Source organism: Felis catus, chromosome D2 (assembly GCF_018350175.1).
Source record: "Felis catus isolate Fca126 chromosome D2, F.catus_Fca126_mat1.0, whole genome shotgun sequence".
Taxonomy (NCBI): domain Eukaryota; kingdom Metazoa; phylum Chordata; class Mammalia; order Carnivora; family Felidae; genus Felis; species Felis catus.
The window spans coordinates 45,154,383-45,177,066 of record NC_058378.1 but is presented as its reverse complement, the minus strand read 5'-3'; the positions used below and the strand labels follow the sequence as shown (position 1 = coordinate 45,177,066).

The following is a 22,684-nucleotide window of genomic DNA, read 5'->3' as shown; positions in this document are numbered from 1 at the left end:
AAGGGAAAGTAACTTTTCCCTTCCCTTAAGAAAGCAAGAAAAATGGTAGCTACACTTGTGAGCATGCTGTAGTATATAGAATTGTCCAGTCACTATGTGGAACACCTGAAACTAATGGAATATTTTTAAAGAAAGCAAGGGAAATTGGGGGCGCCTGGGTGGCTCAGTCGGTTAAGTGTCCGACTTCAGCTCAGGTCATGATCTCTTGGTGGTGGGTTCCAGCCCACATCAGGCTCTGCGCTGACAGCTCAGAGCCTGGAGCCTGCTTCAGATTCCGTGTCTCCCTCTTTCTCTGCCCCTCCCTTACTCACGTGTTCTCTCTCTCTCCCCTTTCTCTCTCTCTCTCTCTCTCAAAAATAAACATTTAAAATTTTTTTAAAAAGAAAGGGAAATTAAAATAACATAATGACTACTTCCACAGACTCTAAAAGAGCAATGAAGAAAGTGCTTTGTGTATGATAGAAATACTAATTCTCAATAGCAGACTATTATTCTGCCCTCATGAATTTATCTTAAAGTAAGGAAATCAAGGTTTATTAAGCTGTTTGTTTAAACTCCTATAAGTTTAGCCTTTTTAAGACATAGATTTCTTTGTTATCTGCCACTGCTTCGTAATACTTACAATAGCAGTGATAATATAGCTGAGATTGAACTATTGACCATGTCAGCTGCTTCACATGCATTGTCCTGTGCGGTCTTGATGGAACCTGAGAACAGAGGCTGTGCCTCCCCAGGTAAGCAAGTGCAGTCACCACAGTAGTTGCCACTGAGCTGGGTCCACTTGGTCAGGAAGTACCCGGCCCAGATCACTGGCCTAGCGTGGCCTTCACTGAGGCATTTGCCACATTGCATAGTAGCATTTTCACTGATTTTAAAAACATATTTTAGTGTTTAATTTTTTTTTAACGTTTATTTATTTTTGAGACAGAGAAAGACAGAGCATGAACGGGGGAGGGTCAGAGAGAGAGGGAGACACAGAATCCGAAGCAGTCAGCACAGCACCCGACACGGGGCTCTAACTCACAGACCGCGAAATCATGACCTGAGCTGAAGTCGGACGCTTAACTGACTGAGCCACCCAGGCGCCCCAAAACATATTTTAGTGTTTAAGCCAAATTTTTTTCTTATTTTTGAGAGAGAGAGAGAGGATCTTTAGCAGGCTTCACACTCAGCATGGAGCCCAACTCAGGGCTCAGCCTCACAACCGTGAGATCATGACCTGCACTGAAATCAAGAATCGGACCCTTAACTGACTGAGCCACCCCCCAATTTTGCCTTAAAGAAACAAATGTTGGGGCACCTGCGTGGCTCAGTCGGTTAAGCGGCCAACTTCGGCTCAGGTCATGATCTTGCAGTCCGTGGGTTCGGGCCCCGCGTCAGGCTCTGTGCTGACAGCTCACAGCCTGGAGCCTGTTTCAGATTCTGTGTCTCCCTGTCTCTGACCCTCCCCTGCTCATGCTCTGTCTTTCCCTGTCTCAAAAATAAAATAAAAACGTTAAAAAAAAATTTAAAGAAACAAATGTTTAGTTGTAATATTACTTACAATTTTTTTTTTTTTTCTGGAGTACTTTTTAGGACCTGGTGCTTTTGCCTCTTACTGCTTTATAGTCCTTTTGTAATACATGCAGTGTATTGTGAATTGTTTAGAACTTATAGGCCTGTCAGAATTTTTAGAGACTACGGTTTTTCTGTCTTAATACCTTAAGTTTTAAGAGTCAAGAAATATTCATATATTTATTCATCCTGTATTTGCGTGCCTAATACACGCATGCCATTTTCTATGTTAGGGACCAGGAATTGAAGCATTGAACAAAATACAGTCTGTCCGCATGGTGATAACTTCTCACGTGGGGAAGCCAAGACAGTAAACAAATCTATAATATAAAGTCAGTGGTAAAACATTAACGTAGAGGGGGCTAGAGAGTAGGAATGAGAAAGGTGCTGTTTTAAAGAAGGTGGTCAGGGAAGGCCTCTTGGAATGAAGAAAGTTTTAATAGAGGCCTGAGCAAAATAGGGAAGCAAGCTCTAAAGCAACAGGTAGCTGCTCTATCTTTAAAAAGACTATCCCTTCTTGGGGCACCTGGGTGCCTCATTTGGTTGATCATCTTCAGTTCGGGTTACAATTTCACAGTTCATGAGTTCAAGCCCCATGTTGGGCTTTGTGCTGACAGTGCACAGCCTGCTTCAGATTCTCTGCCTCCCTCTCTGCCCCTCCCCTGCTCTCTTTCTCAAAACTAAATAAGCATTAAAAAAATTGTCCTTCCTTATTCTAAAATTTCATTAACAAGTACATTTGTTCCAAGAGCTCCCTTTTCTAAATATAATCATTTTATTTTTCTAATAGACTAAAGAAATATGTTCAGCTTTAGAATTTGCTCTTTATGATCTATGTACCACAGATAAAATTCTCTTAAGTCATATCATTGGCGTTTAGCTTTGTGCAGTGGCAGTATCATAGCCAGTGAGGTTTATCCAAGGTGCAGTTATTGCTAATTGGAAAAGATATCATTTGTGTTTAGATACATGTTTGCAGAAATATACAAGAAGCCATCTTTTAAAAATGACGGGGACGGGGGGCTTGCTTGGGTGGCTCAGTCAGTTAAGCATCTGACTTCGGCTCAGGTCATGATCTCGTGGTTTATGAGTTCCAGCCCCACATTGGGTTCTCTGCTGTTAGCACAGAGCCTATTTGAGATTGTCTGTCCTCTCCTCTCTCTCTCTCTCTCTCTCTCTCTCTCTCTCTCTCTCTCTCTCTGTCCCTGCCCCGCTCACGCATGCTGCTCTCTCTCAAAAATAAACATTAAAAAAAATAAAAATGACTAGGGAAGTTTTCTCCAACCACCAGTTTATGAGATATTGTATATTGCTGTCTGAAAAACTTTTGTTCCCAAAATTCTTTAAGAGATGTCCCTGAGGCCCCCCATTACTGTAACTCAGTGGAAGTTGTACCCAGCGTCATTCAAGAATCCTTCATCGCTCACAAACACACATTGTGCCAGTGAGCGCCAGGTAGCATGCAGACATTAACCTCACCCTGGCCTTCTTCCTTTGGGTTGAGAAACAATGAACTGCAGAGGACAAAGCGTGGCCTAACCCTGAAAACCTTGGGAGGGTGAGTGATCAGGACCCACAAAACCAAAGTAGTGGACATACTCACTTTCCACGTCCACTCTACCAAACACCTAACACTACCAAGTACAGGCGCATTGAGACACAGTTAGTTGTCTGTCGCTTGGCCTCCTGCCATCCTTGCAGAAAGGATAGAGGGAATTGCTCATCTCCAAGAAAAAGAAATGACTTGTCAGCTTCTCGTCTCTTGGTTGACAGGCTGACAGTGAATGAAGGGAGGAAGAGACTGGGACATCTGGGTGTACTCATTTGAAGCCAGAACTTCTATTTAGACATCTAATATTAGGTTGAATCAATCTGTTGACTATCCATTTGCTCATATTTGTATGCTATAAGAAAGCAAAATTTTTGAGCTCCTTGCTACCAAATCACCTAAGTCAAAACATGAAAGAAAAATTGTAAAGCCTTCCCGGAGTTAATTGCCTTCCTAAAAGTGTAACGTTCATTTGAAGGTGGTTTTTGTCTTGTGAAATCGTAGTTACTGGTGTTTCCCACTGGGCTGTCAGTCCCCAGAGGACAGGACTGTGCCCCATTCACCTCTTAATCCCCAGGAGCCCTGCTCCATGGTCTCATCCTGAGCTTGTACCAGAACACAGAAACTGCACTCCAACACCAGTCTTTCGCTCATAACTGTCCAAATACTTAAATTCAGTGCTCATTCTGTAGCTCTTGCTAGGTGACTCCTTAGATTTCCCTGGACTTTGTATCATAAGCTTCTTTAAGTGTTCTTGGAACTAACCAAGGTATTGAAATGCAAAAAGTGTGGACAGTTCAATTTCTAGCACTTTTTTTTTTTAACCTGCCAGAAGGGTGTTCTAAATGCATCCCCTTCTTTCTCACCCCCTCAGGTATCCGTTACAGCACTGATGTGAGTGTAGATGAAGTGAAAGCCCTGGCTTCTCTGATGACCTACAAGTGTGCTGTGGTTGGTAAGTGATCTCCTTTGTTGCCACCTAATGGTGCTTGGGGAAATATGTTTACATACAGGGTTACTGTTAGGATGTTATTCAAGGTGCACAGTTTAATGCCCACACCATTTTTCAATTAGCCTTAATTAAGAGTTAGTCTTTTTTTTTTTTTAATGGAGGACTTGTTATAGGAATCAATTGGATTTTCTTGAAGTGTAGATCTTTTTTTAAATCCCTTTCTGTACACTGTAAATAAGACCAAATCATAGTAGAAGGGAAATAAATGTTTTTTTCTTTTAGAATTAGAAAAGCACACTGATTACGCATCGTAACTTGCCTAGCCTTATCATTTCTGTTCCTCTAGAGTTTTAGTTAAAGTACAACATTTTAGAAGAGATTGATGTGGGTTTATTTCTTGAATTTTTTGAAACTAAAGTTTAAAGTGTCATATTTATACATTGCGTAGTGCTTTCTGCATCTTTAATTTTTTTATCCTTTGTATGGAATAACAACTTGCAGCCTTCTCTTCCAGATGTGCCATTTGGGGGTGCCAAGGCTGGTGTTAAGATCAATCCCAAGAACTATACTGTAAGTAACAAAATGACATTTGTGCACATGATACACTGATGGGGGACTTGTAATTACTGGGCTTCTGTGTGTCCCCCATATCAGTGAGATTAATGGCCCCTATTGCTTTTTAAAGGAATGGAAAAACAAGTAAAGAATTAACACATTGAGTGTTGTGCCATATAAGGGTCACCTGGCTTAACATCAATGATCAATGTCCTTTTTTCATTTTCTCACTTGGTTAGAAGGTAGTTAATACCTTCATATTCTTAGGCATTTATATCCATGTTATGTATTCTATAACATAAATATAATATGCTCTATATAAATATAGTATATATTACTATGAGATTTTTGTGTTGGGTTATCAAGGTCCAGTGACAAATGTCTTAATTCAGTAAAAATCTTATTGTTTATCCTATCAGTTACAAGTTAATTTAAGCTATTACTATACTTTACAGCACCAAAGTAACATCTGTTACGAACATAACATGTATGATTTCATTATTTTTAAGATTAACCATTTAAATGAAAATATACCATAGGGATTGCTCATAGGGTCCTATATTAATACAAAGAGAACAGGAACTGAGATCTGAGCCCTAATTCTACTGTCTGTTGTTTATATGAGCTAATTTGTGATCTGTCATTTTCTCATCTTTAAAATGGAAATGCCTGCTTTATGAGCTTTGAGGATTACACAAGAAGATAGGTGAAAATGTCCTATAAATAGAAAATATAATCCAACTATTACCTATCTCCACCAGTAGTTTTCTGTCAAAAGCATTTGTTTCATTGTTGTTTTGTTTTCATGTTTTTCCTTTATAGGATAATGAATTAGAAAAGATCACAAGGAGGTTTACGATGGAGCTGGCAAAGAAGGGCTTTATTGGTACGTATTACCATGCAGGTTTCCACAGAGTAGGAACATCTAAAAAGTAATGTTCTTAAGGTAAACTCCTGCTTTTACCTGTGTGTACGTGGGTAGAACTGCCCTTTTACTCTGAAAAGCTGGGTTCTGTGACAAATATGGTGGACGTACATGGGCCTGTTTTTGATACATCTCTAATAGCAAAGTTCAGGTTCTCACTATGCAGTATGGACACCAGACAGATCGCTTCCACCTCGTCTCCTTGTACAATCTCTGTTGTGATGTCCAGAAAGATTCTAGGAACTGAATAATACCTGTATTATAAACATTTTTTTAATATGTAGAAATCACTTTCACAGTAGTGATCCTATTCTGAAAGCGGTGGGAAATCTGATGCCTTTGGAATTGGAGGTTCAGCACAGTGGGCACAGGCTGGGAGGTGAGGGGCCTCACACTAATAGCTCACGCTGCCATCACCGGCTGGTTGGGAGGGTTCCTGGGGCTCCTAATGTTTGTTACTAGGCCCTTTCATCAAACACTAGATCTCTGAGGTGCTGATCTTCACTGACTTGATGTTTCCGTATCATACTGTCATCTATCTCATGTGCTCTTTCGTACGAGATGTGAATTCTTTGCTGTGATGTGTAAATATTCATTTTAACTTTAATTTTCAAGCAAATTAAGTCTTTATATTTCTTTTGTTGATCTAGAGGGATTCTAATTTGTTTAAATAAAAAAAATATTTAATAGAATGTTTGCCCTTGTAACATAAAGAAGACTGACTAAGAAAGAAAATCTACTCTTTCTCTGTTTTCCAGCCCCTGTGTTTTTATTCCCCAATATTCTCCCAACTGTTGGTTGACAGGTTCCTATGAACTTAAGATATCTTTATTTTGAAATGCCCTCTTTTTAGGGAAAAAAAAGAAGGACATGAAATAAATAAACTAGCATAGAAATAAATAAAAGTTAACACTAGAACTTTACCAGATTCAATATGTCTTTCATCATTTAAAAGGCATGCAGGGGTGGGGGGCGCCTGGGTGGCTCAGTTGGTTGGACATCCAACCGAGGCTCAGGTCTTGATCTCGCAGTTGGTGGGTTCGAGCCCCTGTGCTGAGAGCTCAGAGCCTCAAACCTGCTTTGGATTCTGTGTCTCCTTCTCTCTCTGCCCCTCCCCTGCTCTCTCTCTCTCTCTCTCTCTGTCTGTCAAAAATGAATAAACATTAAAAAAAAAATTGTAAGTAAACAAACAAAAGGCATGTGGATTCCTGGCATGCCTCCCCCTCAGCACTGCTGTGAGCTCATACAACCACCATACCGGCAAAGCAAGGCACTGGGTAGCTGGAGTTGACTGCCTCCTTTACGGAAATGCCCACTACTTCTGAGATTTGGGGAACTGCTGTCATGTTCAGCCTGTTGACAGCCTTCATGATTTTTATATCGTATTTCCTCTTAGCTTAAGTCACAAACGTATTTAATGGTCTTGAGTGGTTTCAGACTTTATTCAGTTGTATTTATTGCCCTTATCTAGAGTATAACCAGCTAATTTTCTCTACATTTATATTGTCAAGTACCTTATAATTCCAAAGGTTAGAAGCAGTTTGACTCCTTGGTTTAAGTACTGAGGCCTCATTGCCTCACACTGCAGCTAACCCCATTGTGGCACGTAGAGGGAGGTGAAGGAGTTCTTTCTCTTCCCCCAGGACAGAACTGGTCCTGAGCAAACTTCTGGAACTGATGTCATTTCTCCATTCTTCTCCAACTTCTCTTTCCACACAGTTTGAGAGTATGAGTTAAAGCTGGCTCGGAGTCCTGGCCCTGTCACATTGTGTGCATTTAGGATTAGCTTTTGAGTTTCTGCAAAAACAGTCAGCTGGGGTTTTCATAGGGATGTTGCCGTCCTCACCATGGTGAGTGCTCCAGTCCAGGAATACTGACTGTCCACGGACTCGGGCGTCCTTTAAGGTCTTTCAGTAGTAGTTTGTAGTCTTCGATGCACAGATTTATACCACTTCTGACAAGTTAATTCATAAATTGTGTGTGTGTGTGTGTGTGTGTGTGTGTGTGTGTGTGTGTGTGTGTGTACGTGTATGCATGTGTGTGTTCTGAGGGATATTGGTCTGTAGAATTCTTTTCTTGCAATGTCTATGATATCAGGATAATACTGGCCTCATAGAATGAGTTAAGAAGTGTTCTCTCCTCTTGTGTCTTTTTTTTTTTTTTTAAAGCTTGTGAAGGTTGGTGCTAATTCTGCTGTGTGAGTTTAGGTACCACCTTTGCAAACCGTGAAGTTCCCTTGCAATAACCTGATGTCTCCCTCCTTTTATTCCCCTAGTGTATCAGGCACCAGAATTGCCCTTTCAGCTCTTGCTCATGTTCTGTTAAAGCAACTGCACTTTCCAGCCAGTTTTTCACCTTCTTTATGCTATTATGGGATTGAGTGATGGCATTTTAGCTTTCCTGAGGGTAGTTACATGTTCTACAAGGTATGGACTTTCAGACCTGTTCTCTGTAAGATACTTGAGAATTTTTCTGCAACTCAGGAACTATTTGTGATCTGAATGTCAATTTTTGTGTGGAATAGAAAACTCACAAGCCTAATAATATTTTGTGACTTTGGCGTTGGGTAGAGAGAGCTGTCTCACCTTAGGCTGTCTAGATGAATTGAGGTTTTTGAGAAGCAATGTATCATGGTACATTTCTGATTTACAAACTATATTCCTCATACTTGCTCCTTGCCAATAGCCTTTCTCCAACTGGAATTGTTATTTGAGCCAACAAGGTTACTTGACCCTTGATATTGCTAAAATACTTTTGTAGATACCACCAGAAGGATTCAGGAGCAATTTGTCATTGATACCTTGGGAGAAAAGCAGTATGATTAAACAAATCTTTACTGACATCCTCGACGTATGTCACTCTAAAGGAATGGACATCATGAGCAAATGGGGATGGTAGAGCCCTTTTGTCAGAGGATGAGGCTAGAATGTGGAATGGATCCTTCCAAGTAGGAGAGTTATATGGAAGGAGAGTAACTTTGGGGAAGTCAGACTTCATGAGGTTTAGAAGCTGCCTAAAGGAAAGGGTACTCAACTCGGGAGGGTGACAGATTGCCGGGAGGAGGGGCAGGACTGTAAAAAGCAAGGCTTGACCACTTGGCAGTTGTCTTATGCCATCTTGTGTCCACCACATCACAACTTGTGCAGAGAAACACATCACCTAGGATCTGGGCGTCTGAGATGTAGGAAAATAGTAAAACGTACCTTGTTCTATTGGTTAAAAAGTAAAAAATATAGAACTCAGGGACAGCCCTTAGAAAGAACTTTATTTGACAGACTTAATAGTTTAATCATTTGGGGCGCCTGGGTGGCTCAGTCTGTTAGGCGGCCGACTTCGGCTCAGGTCATGATCTCGCGGTCCGTGAGTTCTAGCCCCGCGTCAGGCTCTGTGCTGACAGTTCAGGGCCTGGAGCCTGCTTCGTATTCAGTGTCTCCCTCTCTCTGACCCTCCCCTGTTCATGCTCTGTCTCTCCCTGTCTCAAAAATAAATAAACGTTAAAAAAAATTTTTTTAAATAGTTTAATCATTTTTAAAGTTGTGTTTTCCTTTTTATGAAGGTAATGAGTTTGTATGATACAATTGACACGATATAGAAAGTTATAAACAAGGCCGAAATGGAAACCTAGTGAACAAGTGTGAGCGTGTCCTTCCAAACTTCTGCACGCAGACAGTGTATACACGTGGAAGGATAGATGCTTAGATGTTACACAGATCTAACTAGAGAGGGAAAAAGAATTTTATTTAAATAGGAACATACTATATATGTGCTGTATGAAACCTGCTTTTTTTCCACGTGTGTTTCGGTGAATATTTTTTACATAGATACACCGTATTTTATTTAGTTGACTCACTAGATACTTAGGTTGTTTTGATTCTTACTATTTCAAGAGATGTATTTCTGTGTATCCCTACTTTGGCCGATTTGAGTAGGCATCATTTAACTCATTTTTATCTGAGATCTCAGTGTGGCCATCAGTATTAGTGCTGTCACTAGACTTTTTGTTGTTGTTGTTGCTGCTGCCTGTGGACTAACTTCTTATCCTCAAACTTTTTAATTTTCTGTGATCTGAGGAATTGAAAGCTAAGGTTTAAAATTGCATACACTGAGTAAGCTTTGAACAACAGGCTAAAGCACAGGCGTGAAGGTATTAATGGGACTTAATTCAGTTGCTTCAACAATGTGTCTGTTTCTTCTTTTCCTACTTGGTGGGGAGGGCTTACCCATCCCTACCCCCGCCCCCAGAAGTGATGTGTTTCTGTGCTGTCTCAGACTCATACACTCCCTAACCGTAAGAGTCATCCTTCTGTAGGGCAAGATGGTACTGTTTACTCTAACTGCAGTTCAAGGAACTGACGTCAAGAGGGGTACACTGATTTGCTTATGCTCACATGTTCAGAAGTTCAGTTGAGTGGCTCACATCTGTCACAGCAGAGCTAACCTCCAAACATAGAGCCAGGAAACGCCACCGTAAGAAATTACTATGTAACAGTGTGTGTGTATAATTGTGTAGTGAAACATTTAGCAAATATTTCAATTAGTGGCTAATTTCAACTAATGGCTTCAATTAGTTACACAGATGAAATCTAAAGTTTTCTAACAGTGGTAGCTTTGTTATTATAGAAAATCCCAAGGATCTATGTGTTTGAGAGGAGTTTATCTTAAAAGCCGGCACACTGCCCTTTCCTTGTGCCCCAGGTCCTGGCATCGATGTGCCTGCCCCAGACATGAGCACGGGCGAGCGGGAGATGTCCTGGATTGCTGATACCTATGCCAGCACCATCGGGCACTATGTAAGTACCCACTGAAGGTCCTGAGGGCCTCATTCGCCATCTACGAGAAATAGCAATTAAGCTCATTGTATGTGGAAGGTGAGAATTCTCTGGGTTTTTCTCCTCTCCTTTAATCATGTCTTGATTGGCGTATTATTTTACTTCCCTCTCTCCAGTAATAAACCATAAATGTAGTGAATATGGCCTGAGCTTTCATTTACATGGCTCCCCATCCTGAAAGCTGGGATGGAACCTCAAAAATGGATCACCTGCTAGGCAGAGCAGGACATGCTGCAAGACACTAGAAGGGAAGTAAAGAAGCAGATGAGGTATGGAGACAGTGTAATACAGAGAAGGAGTTACATCTCTGAAAGAAGGCTTCCTGGATGAGGTGTCTGGGCTAGACCTTGAAAATGGGTAGAATTTGAACACGGAGGTTGCGGGGATAGGAGAAACAGTAGAGCTCAGACCGTTAGGAGATGAGGCATATTAGAAGGGTGATAGAAGAGCGAAGAAATACATGAACTAGGACAAAAATACTCAAGGCCAGTGAGAGGGGAGCCTCTGGTGCTGACCCTGTCTTGGGGGCTGAGGGGGCTGGTGGTGTTGGGCTGCCCTGGAGCCCGGGGGCCCTGGGGGCTAGGGAGAAGCGGTGGTGCATGGCAGAGATAGGCTCCGCAGGACTGCAGTGGATGTGTGTCATCAAGGAAAAGGAGACCCGGGAAGACTTGAATCTAGGGGACTGAGCAGAAGTAGTGCCACTAATGCAGAACACAAAAAGAAAAGCCAACTTTCCATTCTTAGGAAAGGGTTGGAACCTTGAGAAACATTTAAGGGGTAGGAATCAAAAGGGAGTTGAAAAGACGTACATTAAAAATGCATACATGGAGTACCTCTGCCATGCAAGCAGGGTTTCCAGTATAGTTGGGATAAATGAGAGCAGGGGAAGTTCTCATGCTGCGAAAAGGTGTAAGGGGGCCTGGCCAAGCCTTTGCAGGTGACATCAGAAAAGGCCTCCGTGAAAGAGTAAGCTTCTATTCTGCACTCTGAACATTGAATAGGATCAGCTGGGGAATGGGTGGGGGTGCGAGTGTGGCAGGCAGAAGGAACCACTGAGCAAAGTTCTGGAATACAGAAGAGGGGAACCTGAGACTGAGAGGAGACCGTGGTAGCCAGAGGGGAAAGTGAGAGAGTAGGGTGCAGGAGAGGCCAGTTAGAGGAAGGTCGGACTAGATCATCACCCCACAAGTGACAGCAGAGACTCTGGTTCTTTGTCCTGAAACCAGAAGGAAGCTGGGGACTGCTAACTATAAGCAGGTGTGAGGCATTTTGAGCGCCACTCTGTGTGCAGCAGAGAATTGGGACTGTTGGGGGCAGGACACCATACAGGAGCCCAGAAGAGAGGGGGTACTGGCCTGCCCTGGAGCTGGGGAGAAATGGACGGACTAAAGAGGGATTTAGAGGGAAAGCAGTCAGTCATAGAAGAATGAGAAGTGCTGAGAGTTCCATGTGGTGATGTTAAGGGAGGGGTTTCTGGGAAGAGACCAGTTCAGCAACTAGATCATTCGTAGGACGGAGATTGGAGCCAGGCTGCAAGGGGGTGTTGAGAGAGGGAAGTAGGGCATGAAGAGTAGCCTTCCCTGAGAAGAATGGCACTGGACAGCAGAGAGAAGACTTGAAAGGTGGCTGTTGCCCAAAGAGAAAGGTTTTTGTTGTTTTGTTGGCAAGTTGACTGGCTATGGCCCCAGATTCCTCCATGTGAGAGACGATGGGAGAAAGGTGTGAACAGTAGAGGTAGCAGAATCTTCCAAGGGAACAAAGTCCTCATGAATTTTCCTTTTAAGGGCCTTAGTGGAAAGATGAGCCTTGGAGAAGAGAAATATCCCCTCCTGAGAAGAAGGAAGGGGGCTGCAGCATGCAGGGGAGGAATTCAGACGCCGGGCTGATGTCTGAATTTCTGAGGGAGTGCAGTCTGTGGGTGGGAGCACGGGTGGGCAGCCTGGATTCTCAGGCTCCCTCACACACCAGCTCTGTGACCCATGACAGGTGCCTAGAGCTCTCTGTGCCTCCGTCTCCTCGTGTGTAAGACGACAATGTAATAGCACCCAGTGGGGGTTAAGTGGCTAGTAATATAATGCACTTAGAACAGCGCCCACTCCTTAGTAAAACACACAGTATTACATCAGGTGAATTGCATAAATCCCTGAAATGAAACAGGAGCAGTATGAGACTCTTGAAAGAATTTTTATTTCAACTGCCACTCCCTAAAATGATGCTTTTCCATGTCACCTTTTGATGTTAAATGAGTTCCGGATATGGTCTCTCATTCTTTTTAAGCGAGACGCTAGACTGAAGAGTGCAGAGTAGTGGGCCATGTATCAAACATTATTTGTGGCTCATTCCCAGTGGTTAACAACAAAAGGAAATTTTGTGAGGCTCTGCCAGCAAACCCCGACAAAAGACTTCCTTCTTAAAGTGACACCAAAATCAGGGCCTAAAAGTAAGGAAGCTACAGTTTTTCTGATTTCCAGATGTAGACCTGAACATGCTGCAACTTGTGTCTAATCCTGCCCAGAGGCACAGGCCTGGGAGGGAGGGGTGTTGTCGGTGGGCTCCCGGGACAGTCAGGTGTGCTGGGGGGCTGGGGGGCTGGGGAGCTGGGCAGCTGGCGCCAGGCCTGACCTCGACAGGACTGTGGCTCCAGCATTTGCATTTGCACTGTTTAAAAGCATTTGGCACTAGGTGTGCAATTCTGCGTTCACAAGTGTTAATTATTCATGAAGGCAAACTGTGGGAAAACTACTAATTTCTGTAAATCACTTTACTAACTACTTTCTCTTTTTTTAGCTTTTATTCTTTTTGCTGGCAGTTATGCAGCTAATATAATTCTAAGTTGTCTTGGTAAAAATAGTTAAACAATACAGATAAAATCCAGGTCACTTTTTAACTCACCCAGCTAGAACATCTATTGGAGGGTAGGACTATGGTGTGAAGTAAGGCACTTCATCTTACTTTACATGGGTAACAGAGTGCCCCACGAGTTTATTAAGTAGCCATACCATCCATACTTTGTCCACGAATTTGAAACGCCTCCTTCATTTTGTGTTGGTTTCCTGTATGTGGTAGGACTGTCTAGTTTCTCCTGCCCCACTGATCAGTCTGTCTCTCCTGCACTGTTCTGGCTGATACAGTTGACGGTATATTTGATATACCTCGGAAAGGACGCTCTCCCAAGCCCTTTCTTTTTCCTAATTATGGTTGTTTCTGAACAAGAATACATGGTCAGTTCACAGACTACAGAAAGACGGGTGGTGAAGACAGATCCTCTCCCACCCTGCTTTCCAGAGCACACTGCTGCCACCAGAGGCCCTCCCCTCACGGTGTAGGCAGGAGCGGCTCCGTCTCACCCACATATACCTTTCTGCTTCCCTAACCCCAACGACACCATACTAAGTGCACAAAAAAATGTGACTTCCTAGAAGTAGAATCTTTGGATTAATGGGTATTTTTATTTGGTAGGTATTCCTGCAAACCCCTTAGTTATTTTGTCTTTTTTTTTTTTAATTTCTTGAATACTTTTGTTAATCCACTCTTATTTGAACTTGAATATTATCTTTTAAAGTTCTTTTTTTTTTAGGGGCGCCTGGGTGGCTCAGTCGGTTAAGCATCCGACTTCAACTCAGGTCATGATCTCACAGTTGGTGAGTTCAAGCCCCGCATCGGGCTCTGCACTGACAGCTCAGAGCCTGGAGCCTGCTTCAGATTCTGTGTCTCCCTATGTCTCTCTGCCCCTCCCCTGCTTGTGCTCATTCTCTCTCTCTTTCTCTCTCTCTCTCAGAAATAAACATTTTTAAAAAATAAAGTTCTTTTTTTTTTAAGTGGCATTTTATTGAATTTCTAAATTAGTTGAGCAGAAGAGTATCTTAACCATATCGAGTGTTCCCATCTAACCGAGAACACCATAATATCTCTTCCTACTTAGGCTCCATTTTGGTGACGAGCTCAAGTTTTATAGTAGATGTTAAGACACATGTGAGATGTGTACTCCAACTTAATAGGGCTTAAATATTTTTGAGGGAATAATATTTTAAGCAGAACTATCTCTAGTTTCGTGATATTATTATTTGTACTTGATGATATTAAATTCCTAAAAACCTTGTTTATCCCATTGGACAATATAGTCTATTTTATTATATATTTTCTAAGAATAGAAATCTGAAAAAGTAAGTTTTCTCCCTATTGGTGAATGTGTACCATGAGCACACACATAGTCTTAATGAGCATATTAGTTAGAAATGGGACATCTTGACTTTTTCTTGCAGGATATTAATGCCCATGCCTGTGTTACTGGTAAGCCCATCAGTCAGGGTGGAATCCATGGACGGATCTCTGCTACTGGCCGGGGAGTTTTCCATGGAATTGAAAACTTCATCAATGAAGCTTCTTACATGAGTATTTTAGGAATGACACCAGGGTTTGGAGACAAAACGTTTGTTGTTCAGGTAAGAATGTTTGCTTTTTTAAAGAATAACTGATCTACATAAAGGAAGTTTTTCAGTGTTTTTAGATTTACAGTTTTTAAAATGTCATTCTTTTGAATCTTTTAAATTCTAGAGTGAATGTTTTCAGAGTAATACATGCCTTATTTTTTGAACCTTGGTATAATTCGTGTGACTAGTACCAATTTAAGTATCTTGCAGATACATATGAAACTATCACCAACTTTTTTGGGTCAAAATTTAAATTGAAATTTAAACTTTGAATTAAAAGTTGAATATTTCAACTTTGAGGAAGAATGGGCTTGCTATTTGGATATTTTACTGAGTGGAATCTAAATTAAGTTGAATGCTACTTTTTTATTTTTGTTTTTGAATCCTATGTTGAAATAGAATAGAATTCATATGCCTCCCAGTGAGTGACTTTATGTTGTTGCAACCATAGGACACCTGGTCATCAGGGCCTGAGGATTTGGGTGGCATGACTGACCACTACCAGTTCTTTATAAGCCACAAGGCTGCACCGAACTAAAGTTCTTTGGGACCCATTATCACAAATTAATGGGTTCCATGTTCTGAAACAAATTGCTAAAGAGAAGCCATTTAGTACATTGTTTCTTATGGCAAAGGATTCTGAGAATTCTTCCTAAACTTACAGAAGGGGTACTGGTCAGAATCGACTTTACCATGTGCACTAAGACTTCAGTTTCTATATCACGTGTAATTGTTCTTTACAGGGATTTGGGAATGTGGGCCTGCACTCTATGAGATATTTACATCGTTTCGGTGCTAAATGTATTGGTGTTGGTGAATCTGATGGGAGCATATGGAATCCAGATGGTATTGACCCAAAGGAACTGGAAGACTTCAAATTGGTATGTCAATCTAATATCTCAATAGTCTGACTACCCTGAATATTGTAAAGTTGAAATAAGTCTTATTAAAATCTATTTCCATTGTTTACTTTTTAAAATGTAACCCAAAGAGCTCTTAATAGATGAGTCTTCATGTCATAGGCTCTAAACATAAACATTTAAACAGTGATGTAGCCATTAATTCTGATTTTTCAATCAATTTCAGCAACATGGATCAATCCTGGGCTTCCCCAAGGCAAAACCCTATGAAGGGAGCATCTTGGAGGCTGACTGTGACATACTGATCCCTGCTGCCAGCGAGAAGCAGCTGACCAAGTCCAATGCACCCAGAGTCAAAGCCAAGGTGAGAGCATGATAGAACCTGAGCTCAGCCTTACCAATGTAGAATGCCCTGAGGGTCATAGAAAAGCTCTTAGTTGGCTTTCCTTTTTTTCACACCTTTATTGGGATATAATTCACATACCATACAGTTCACCCAAGTGTAAAATTTCATAGCTTTTCGTATATTCACAGTTATGCAGGCATCCATCACCATGAGTTTCCTCTTAAACCAAGCTTCCAAAAAGCAGTTAGGAAAATAGAAAGGTGAAAAATAATTGTATACGCTTTATAGAACAAAATAACTCTTAATAATTGCATTCAAACTGGAGTTCTGCCTCTTCCCGCCCCCACTCCCCTGCCCATCCCCCTGCCCATACACACACACACCTCTTGCACCTGCTGGAGGGGTTTGTGGTGATGTTGGTATTTCTGTATGTCCCGACTCTCTTGCAGATCATTGCTGAGGGTGCCAATGGGCCGACAACTCCAGAGGCTGATAAGATCTTCCTGGAGAGGAACATTATGGTGATTCCAGTAAGTCATCTATCTGTGTTTGCCAGGTTTTAAATGTACTTGAAACCCTAACTGTCTTCTGTGAGGAATTGTGGGGAGAAGAAGATCGTCATTCATTTCCCAAGCTATAGTGAATTCTTCATCTGTATTTTGCTTTTAAGTAAATAAAGTAGAAGCATGCTTAGTGTAAAAAGCCTATCAATTTTCACTTTGACCTGAACTTTTTCTTCCAACTTCAGGCTCTTTCTTGAGTATGTATTTAGCCTTCTTAAGAATCTAATCATAGGGGCGCCTTGGTGGCTCAGTTAGTTAAGCATCCGCCTCTTGATTTCAGCTCCGGTCATGAGCCCGTAGTAGTGGGATCAAGCCTTGTGTCAGGCTTGTGCTGACAGTACTGAGCCTGCTTGGGATTCTCTCTCTCTCTGCCCCTCCCCCCCTCGCTCATGTGCACACTCTCACTCTCAAAATAAATACATAAACTTTAAAAAAAGAATCCAATTATATAAATGTATATTGTGCTAGAAATACAAATTCTAACGTGAACAATGAGCTTTGGTGTAATTTCTAACCTTATGCATTTCAAATGTCCCTTGCTGCTTTACTCAGAAAGCGAATATGAGGAATATGTGTTTCGGTTTTCACTGGGTAAGCATGGGGTTATTTGCAAGTGGAAGTTAGTGTGGACTTAACGATGCATTTAGGACTTTTGCTGAAAACACTTAAGAAATTCAATTTAGCTGAAACAGACTGCCCTTAGGTAGTAGGAGAAGGAACGCTGATCTGGTGAGGCACCCTGTGGACAATCCAGTGCATCGTTGAGTGGGCAAACAGTTTTGTCTAAAGACTTCTTTGGGAAAGAAGCTCTAACCATAGTTGATCAAATGCTTGTTAGTTAATAAACAAAAAGTTAATTTTTTTCAAAATGGAAAAAAAATTTAAGTGGATTGGGAAGGACGTTAGTTAAATTTAAATGTGAAATTCCTTTTTTTTTTTAATATTTATTTATTTTGGGGAGAGTGCAAGTGGGGGAGAGGCAGAGAGTGGGGGACAGAGGATCCGAAGTGGACTCTGCACTGACAGGCTGACAGTATCGAGCCGAGGCAGGGCTTGAACTCACAAACCGTGAGATCATGACCTGAGCCGAAGTCGGACACTCAATCGATTGAGTCACCCAGGTGCCCTGAGTGCGAAATTCCTGATACAATCTAAGATATATTTGGGAAGTTTGAAGCTTAATCTGCTTTGATGTTAAAATGGATCTCTGATGTTCATTGAAAGCTTTCAGTAAAGCCATGATCTTCTCATTTCTTTGGTGTCTTCCCTGTCACATTTTTGTGTGTAGGATCTCTACTTGAACGCCGGAGGAGTGACAGTATCCTACTTTGAGTGGCTGAAGAATCTAAATCACGTCAGCTATGGCCGTTTGACCTTCAAATATGAAAGGGATTCTAACTACCACTTGCTCAGTGAGTTCTGATGACCTTGTTCAAGAACAATCTTTGGGGCCAGCTAAAAGGCTAGAACTAGCTTACACTTGAAAAGGACTGTTTGCTTTTTGTAACCCTAGAGAATTTAATCTCAGAACAGAAAATCATATTCTTCTCTCTCATGAGTCTTAGGACCAAAAATTATATTCAGGTGTTTACCCCGTGATACAATGTTTCTATAACATCATCTATAAGTTAATAAATATAAAGAGTATCCTTTTAAGCCAGGAACTCCTAGTGAGACTCATCCATTCCAGTCTCTGGTTGCTCCTAGTAAAGGCCTTTCTAGCATCAAGAATTTTTGGAGTCTTCTGATGCAAGTGTGGTTTTTCCTTGACGAGAGTAGCTCCAGAGTTAATGGTCCAGTCTCATCAAGCTGGAATAAGACCAAGACCTCCAACTGAGCTTTACTCAGCCCTCTCTGAGAATCTGGGTGAAGTGTTCCATCGATTTCCGTTTCTTTTTCCCTCAGCATTTTCTTTTTAACAGAGCCAAGGAAAAACCGTGGTAATGGGTGTTATGGAAACAGAGCAGTGACCTAAATTCACATTTATGTAGGAATTTGGCAAAGTGCTTTATTCCCTTTTAACAGAGTTTTAAATGATTAACCCTTTTATGTCGTTAGTGTTGAAGGTTTCTAAACTCTGTATTCGTTTTTGGGTTGTGGATATAGTTTGAGACTACTTTTGGTTGTACTTCAGTTTTGTTTTGTTTTTTTTCCTACTAGCAATGTCTTAACTTCATCTCTTGGTTTTTTATAGTGTCTGTTCAAGAAAGTTTGGAAAGAAAATTTGGAAAGCATGGTGGAACTATTCCTGTTGTGCCCACGGCAGAGTTCCAAGACAGGATATCGGTGAGTGTGCTGTGACAGGATTACACTTTCCACACCCAGCCAGCTCTTACTTTAGACCCAGGCCAGTTGATTGGGGTTATGGGTGGTCAGCAATATGACAGTGATGATAGGCTCTGTGTGTGCTTTGTACGCTCCTCTCTCGCTACATTTCAGATGTGGGGTAAGAAATTTAGTTTAAAATAAATATATTTAATGGTTCTTCCAATCTTGATCCTTGTGCAATACAGATGACTCAACAGGTGGTTCTAACCTAATTGTGCAGAATTACTATGTATGTCTTCAGCTCCAGAGAAATAAAATAGAGAAGTAAACATTAGGGGCGCCTGTCTGGCTCAGTCAGAAGAACATGGGACTCTTGATCTCTGAGCCCCACGTTAGGTGTAGAGATTACTTAAAAATAAATAATTAAATGAACTTCTAAAAAAAAAAAAAAGAAAATCTTTAAAATAAAAACAAAGTAAACATTAAATTGAACTATATGAAGAATTGAAATTGCTATGTGGGCAGAATAAGAGTGAAAGAAAGCAGGTGTGTGTGAATTAGCTGTTGACGGGACTGAGTGGTAGTGCTCAGACGCCATGAAGGGAACTTCCCCAGTAAATGCCAGAGACTTGAAAAGCAGAGTCAGGGGCGCCTGGGTGGCTCAGTCGGTGAAGCGTCTTACTTCGGATCAGGTCATGATCTCACGGTTTGTGAGTTCGAGGCCCATGTCAGGCTCTGTGCTGACAGCCTGGAACCTGCTTCGGATTCTGTGTCTCCCTCCTCCCCCTCCTCCTCCCCCTCCTCCCCCTCCTCCCCCTCCTCCCCCTCCTCCCCCTCCTCCTCCCCCTCCTCCTCCTTCTTCTTTCTCTCCCTCTCTCTCTCTCTCTCTCTCTCAAATAAAAGTAAAACATTAAAAAAAGAGAAAAGTCATAGGAAATAGGCCTAGAAAGGAAAGTGTTCAATCTCATTGTTAAAGAAATACAAATTAAAATAAGGTTTCTTTAATGTATTAAACTAGCAAAAACAATGGATCTTATACTCACCATGTCTGTGGCGAAACAGTTGTACCTTTATTTTGATGACAAGGCAGATTGGTGCAGCTCTTTAGAAATTTGAAGAGCTATTACAGTTTTCCTGCCCGTTGACACTATCCTAACATCCCCCCTGCAAATTTATCCTAAGGAAATAATTCTAAAGGAGAGAAATGGCTCCATGCAAGATGATGTCGTTGGAACGGTGTTTGCAGTCAGGTTTTTTAATTAGGTTTAATAGTCTACATATACATGGCAGGGAAATGGCTAAGTTGTAATATATCTTCTGAAATATTCAGTCATGGAAAGTAATGTAAGATTATATTACAACATGGGGAGCAGGGGAAGTTAAGGTTTAGTTTTGCAGAAGAAAAGATGCTTTTGCCACTCAGGGTATTAACCATTCCCCTAAATGAACCTTCATCTTTCCCGGACCATGTCTCTGTTAGCTGCGGTCCCTCTGTCTGCGGTGCCCTGACCCGCTCCCTGCGCAGGTAGCCCGCCCCTGAGGATCCCTCTGTGAGCCGGAATCGCACACATCCTTCCACCACACGTATCCAGGCAGCCCTTGCTATGGCCACCACCCCTAGATGGGCTTCTTGCTCCTCCCTGTGGTCGCCTGTGTCCCAGCCCAGGCCTGGCATGCAGCTGTCGCTCAGGCCGAAACCTGAGGAGGAGTGCAGAAGAGGACAGCCAGTTAGTTAGGGAGGCAGCCCGATGGCTTGCTGTTTGTGCTGTCTGAAAATAACCTTTGCCAGGACACTGGCCTTTCAGTGCTTCAAATTCCGGACCTTAATCCTGTGTCTCACCTCTTACTGAATGACTTGTCGCAGGAGTTTTGTAGTAAGTTTAAAAAACAGGGGTTTTTTCCCAGCTCCTTCCCTCTAGTTCCCCCTCCACGGCCATGCTCTGGCCCTCCCAGGCCCCACATTATTGACCGTCTTTTCACTGTCCCCCGTCACCCCGGGATGTCCTCCGTTCTCTGAATTCCACACTCCGTCATTAGTCACTCCGGCTTGTTTTGCTCAGCATACCCCTTGCTGACACCCGGACCCTCATGAAACCCAACCATGCTCCCTCCACACCTGCAGCCCTGTCACCGTAATCCTGACCACGAAACTTAAGTGCGCAGCCGGTGCTGTCCGGCAGTCATCCTACTTTTTCCTGGTCTTTCACTTTCTCCTTCTTCTGATTGGCTGTATCACACGTTCTCCTCTTCTCTGTCCCCTGCACTCCAGCACCTGACCTGGGATCTGCCCACAGAGAAAACAGCAGTCAGAGAACTTCCCAGCACCCAACTCCGGGCGCCTGCACCCTGTCTCCTGTCACAGAGCGACTCCGTGTGCCTGCATCTAAGCCCATTCTCAGCTCCCCGGGTGCACTGCTCGAGTGCGCGTCCTCCCCCTCCTCCATCACCAGTCACTCCTATCAGCGTGCCGAATGCGGTCTTAAAACGAAATGCATCTCAATCCCAGCTCTCTTCCAAACTTTGTTCTTGCCGTGCGCATTTCCCTTTCCCTCACAGCAGACACCCTGAAGAGTTGCGTCCATTGCGTCTCCAGTTCTCCTAGGCTCAAACCTGCCCTGGCGCCCGCCACTCCGCCACGACTCGTCTGGTGCAAACACCGGCATCACTAGATCCAGTGACCGCTTTTCTGCCCTCATCTTACTTCTCCTGTCAGCACCTGCTGTCACGAGTGATCGTCCCCCCTGAAGCTAGTCTCCTGGCTTCCAGAACCCCACATCCTCACTGATTTTCTTCCTGCCTTTCCCTCACATTGCCTTCTGTGATCCTCACCACCTCTCCACACTCTTAACATGGGAAGGCCCCTGGCCCTGAATCACTGCTCTGTCTGAATTCAGAATCTTTGTGATCTCACCCAGACTTCCAGTTTTCGGTCCGTGTGTAGGCTGCCTCCCCCGACTAGAATATAAACTCCACGAGAGCAGCGAATTTTCATTATTTGTTTTCTGCTTTGTGCCCTGTGCCTAGAAGAGTGCCTGGCACGTAGTAACCACTCCATAAATGTTTGATGAGTAAATGAATGAGGGAGAGAAAGGCAGTACTGTACCTGCAGAACAAGTTTTTTCTTCCTAACTTAGTAGGACAGATCAAGGTTTGACCCAGCTGTTTGTTAACAGATACAAATGTATATAGAAATACACCTCCTGGCATACAGAGTGCCAACTACGTGAAGATCAGAGTAGACACATTTGGGTGGTGATCCACTTTTAAGTTTTCATCTCGCATAGCAGGATATATGTTTGATAGCTAGGTAGGACATACTAGAATGGGGCAGTAGTTAATTATCCTAATATTGTATTGTAATTTATTTGTTTGTTTGTTTATTTATTTAGAGAGAAAGAGTGAGTGCACATGTGCACCTGTGCACAAGCAGAGGAGGAACAGAGAGAGAATCCCAAGCAGGCCCCACTCTGTCAGCACAGAGCCCAATGCGGGGCTCAATCTCAGGAACTATGAGATGTGTGACCTGAGCCAAAATCAAAAGTCAGACGCTTGACCAACTGAGCTACTCAGGCTCCCCGTCCTAAAATTTTAGAAAGCGTTCCAAAAAACAAATTAGATACTTAGAGGAATCCATTGATACAAATTGACTTACAGAAATAATTGGCATTGGAACGAGATGAGCACTCCTGAGTACACAGCCGGGTTTCTGCCACAGAGCACCTGTTGGAGGGGGCCACACTCCTTTCTGTGCCTTGTGCGGTGTCCCTGTTAGCTGGGAAGCAGAGATGAACACTTGTTGCTGTGGGCATCTGCGAATCGGGTGGGTGACCAGTGCTGGCCTCACTACTTGCCC

The 22,684-nt window shown here is 42.6% G+C and overlaps 1 protein-coding gene across 1 annotated transcript in view; it reads left to right on the top strand.

Annotated features, from left to right (window-relative positions):
* The window catches only part of GLUD1 (glutamate dehydrogenase 1), a 37,567-nt gene that overhangs the window by 12,239 nt on the left and 2,644 nt on the right, over positions 1-22,684 (top strand). Inside the window, exons 2-11 of the mRNA XM_045040248.1 lie at positions 3,978-4,058; positions 4,570-4,625; positions 5,433-5,496; positions 10,231-10,325; positions 14,627-14,806; positions 15,538-15,675; positions 15,881-16,018; positions 16,450-16,530; positions 17,852-17,975; positions 18,758-18,849. Coding sequence (XP_044896183.1) covers positions 3,978-4,058; positions 4,570-4,625; positions 5,433-5,496; positions 10,231-10,325; positions 14,627-14,806; positions 15,538-15,675; positions 15,881-16,018; positions 16,450-16,530; positions 17,852-17,975; positions 18,758-18,849 — 1,049 coding nt within the window. The remainder of the gene's footprint in view (positions 1-3,977; positions 4,059-4,569; positions 4,626-5,432; positions 5,497-10,230; positions 10,326-14,626; positions 14,807-15,537; positions 15,676-15,880; positions 16,019-16,449; positions 16,531-17,851; positions 17,976-18,757; positions 18,850-22,684) is intronic.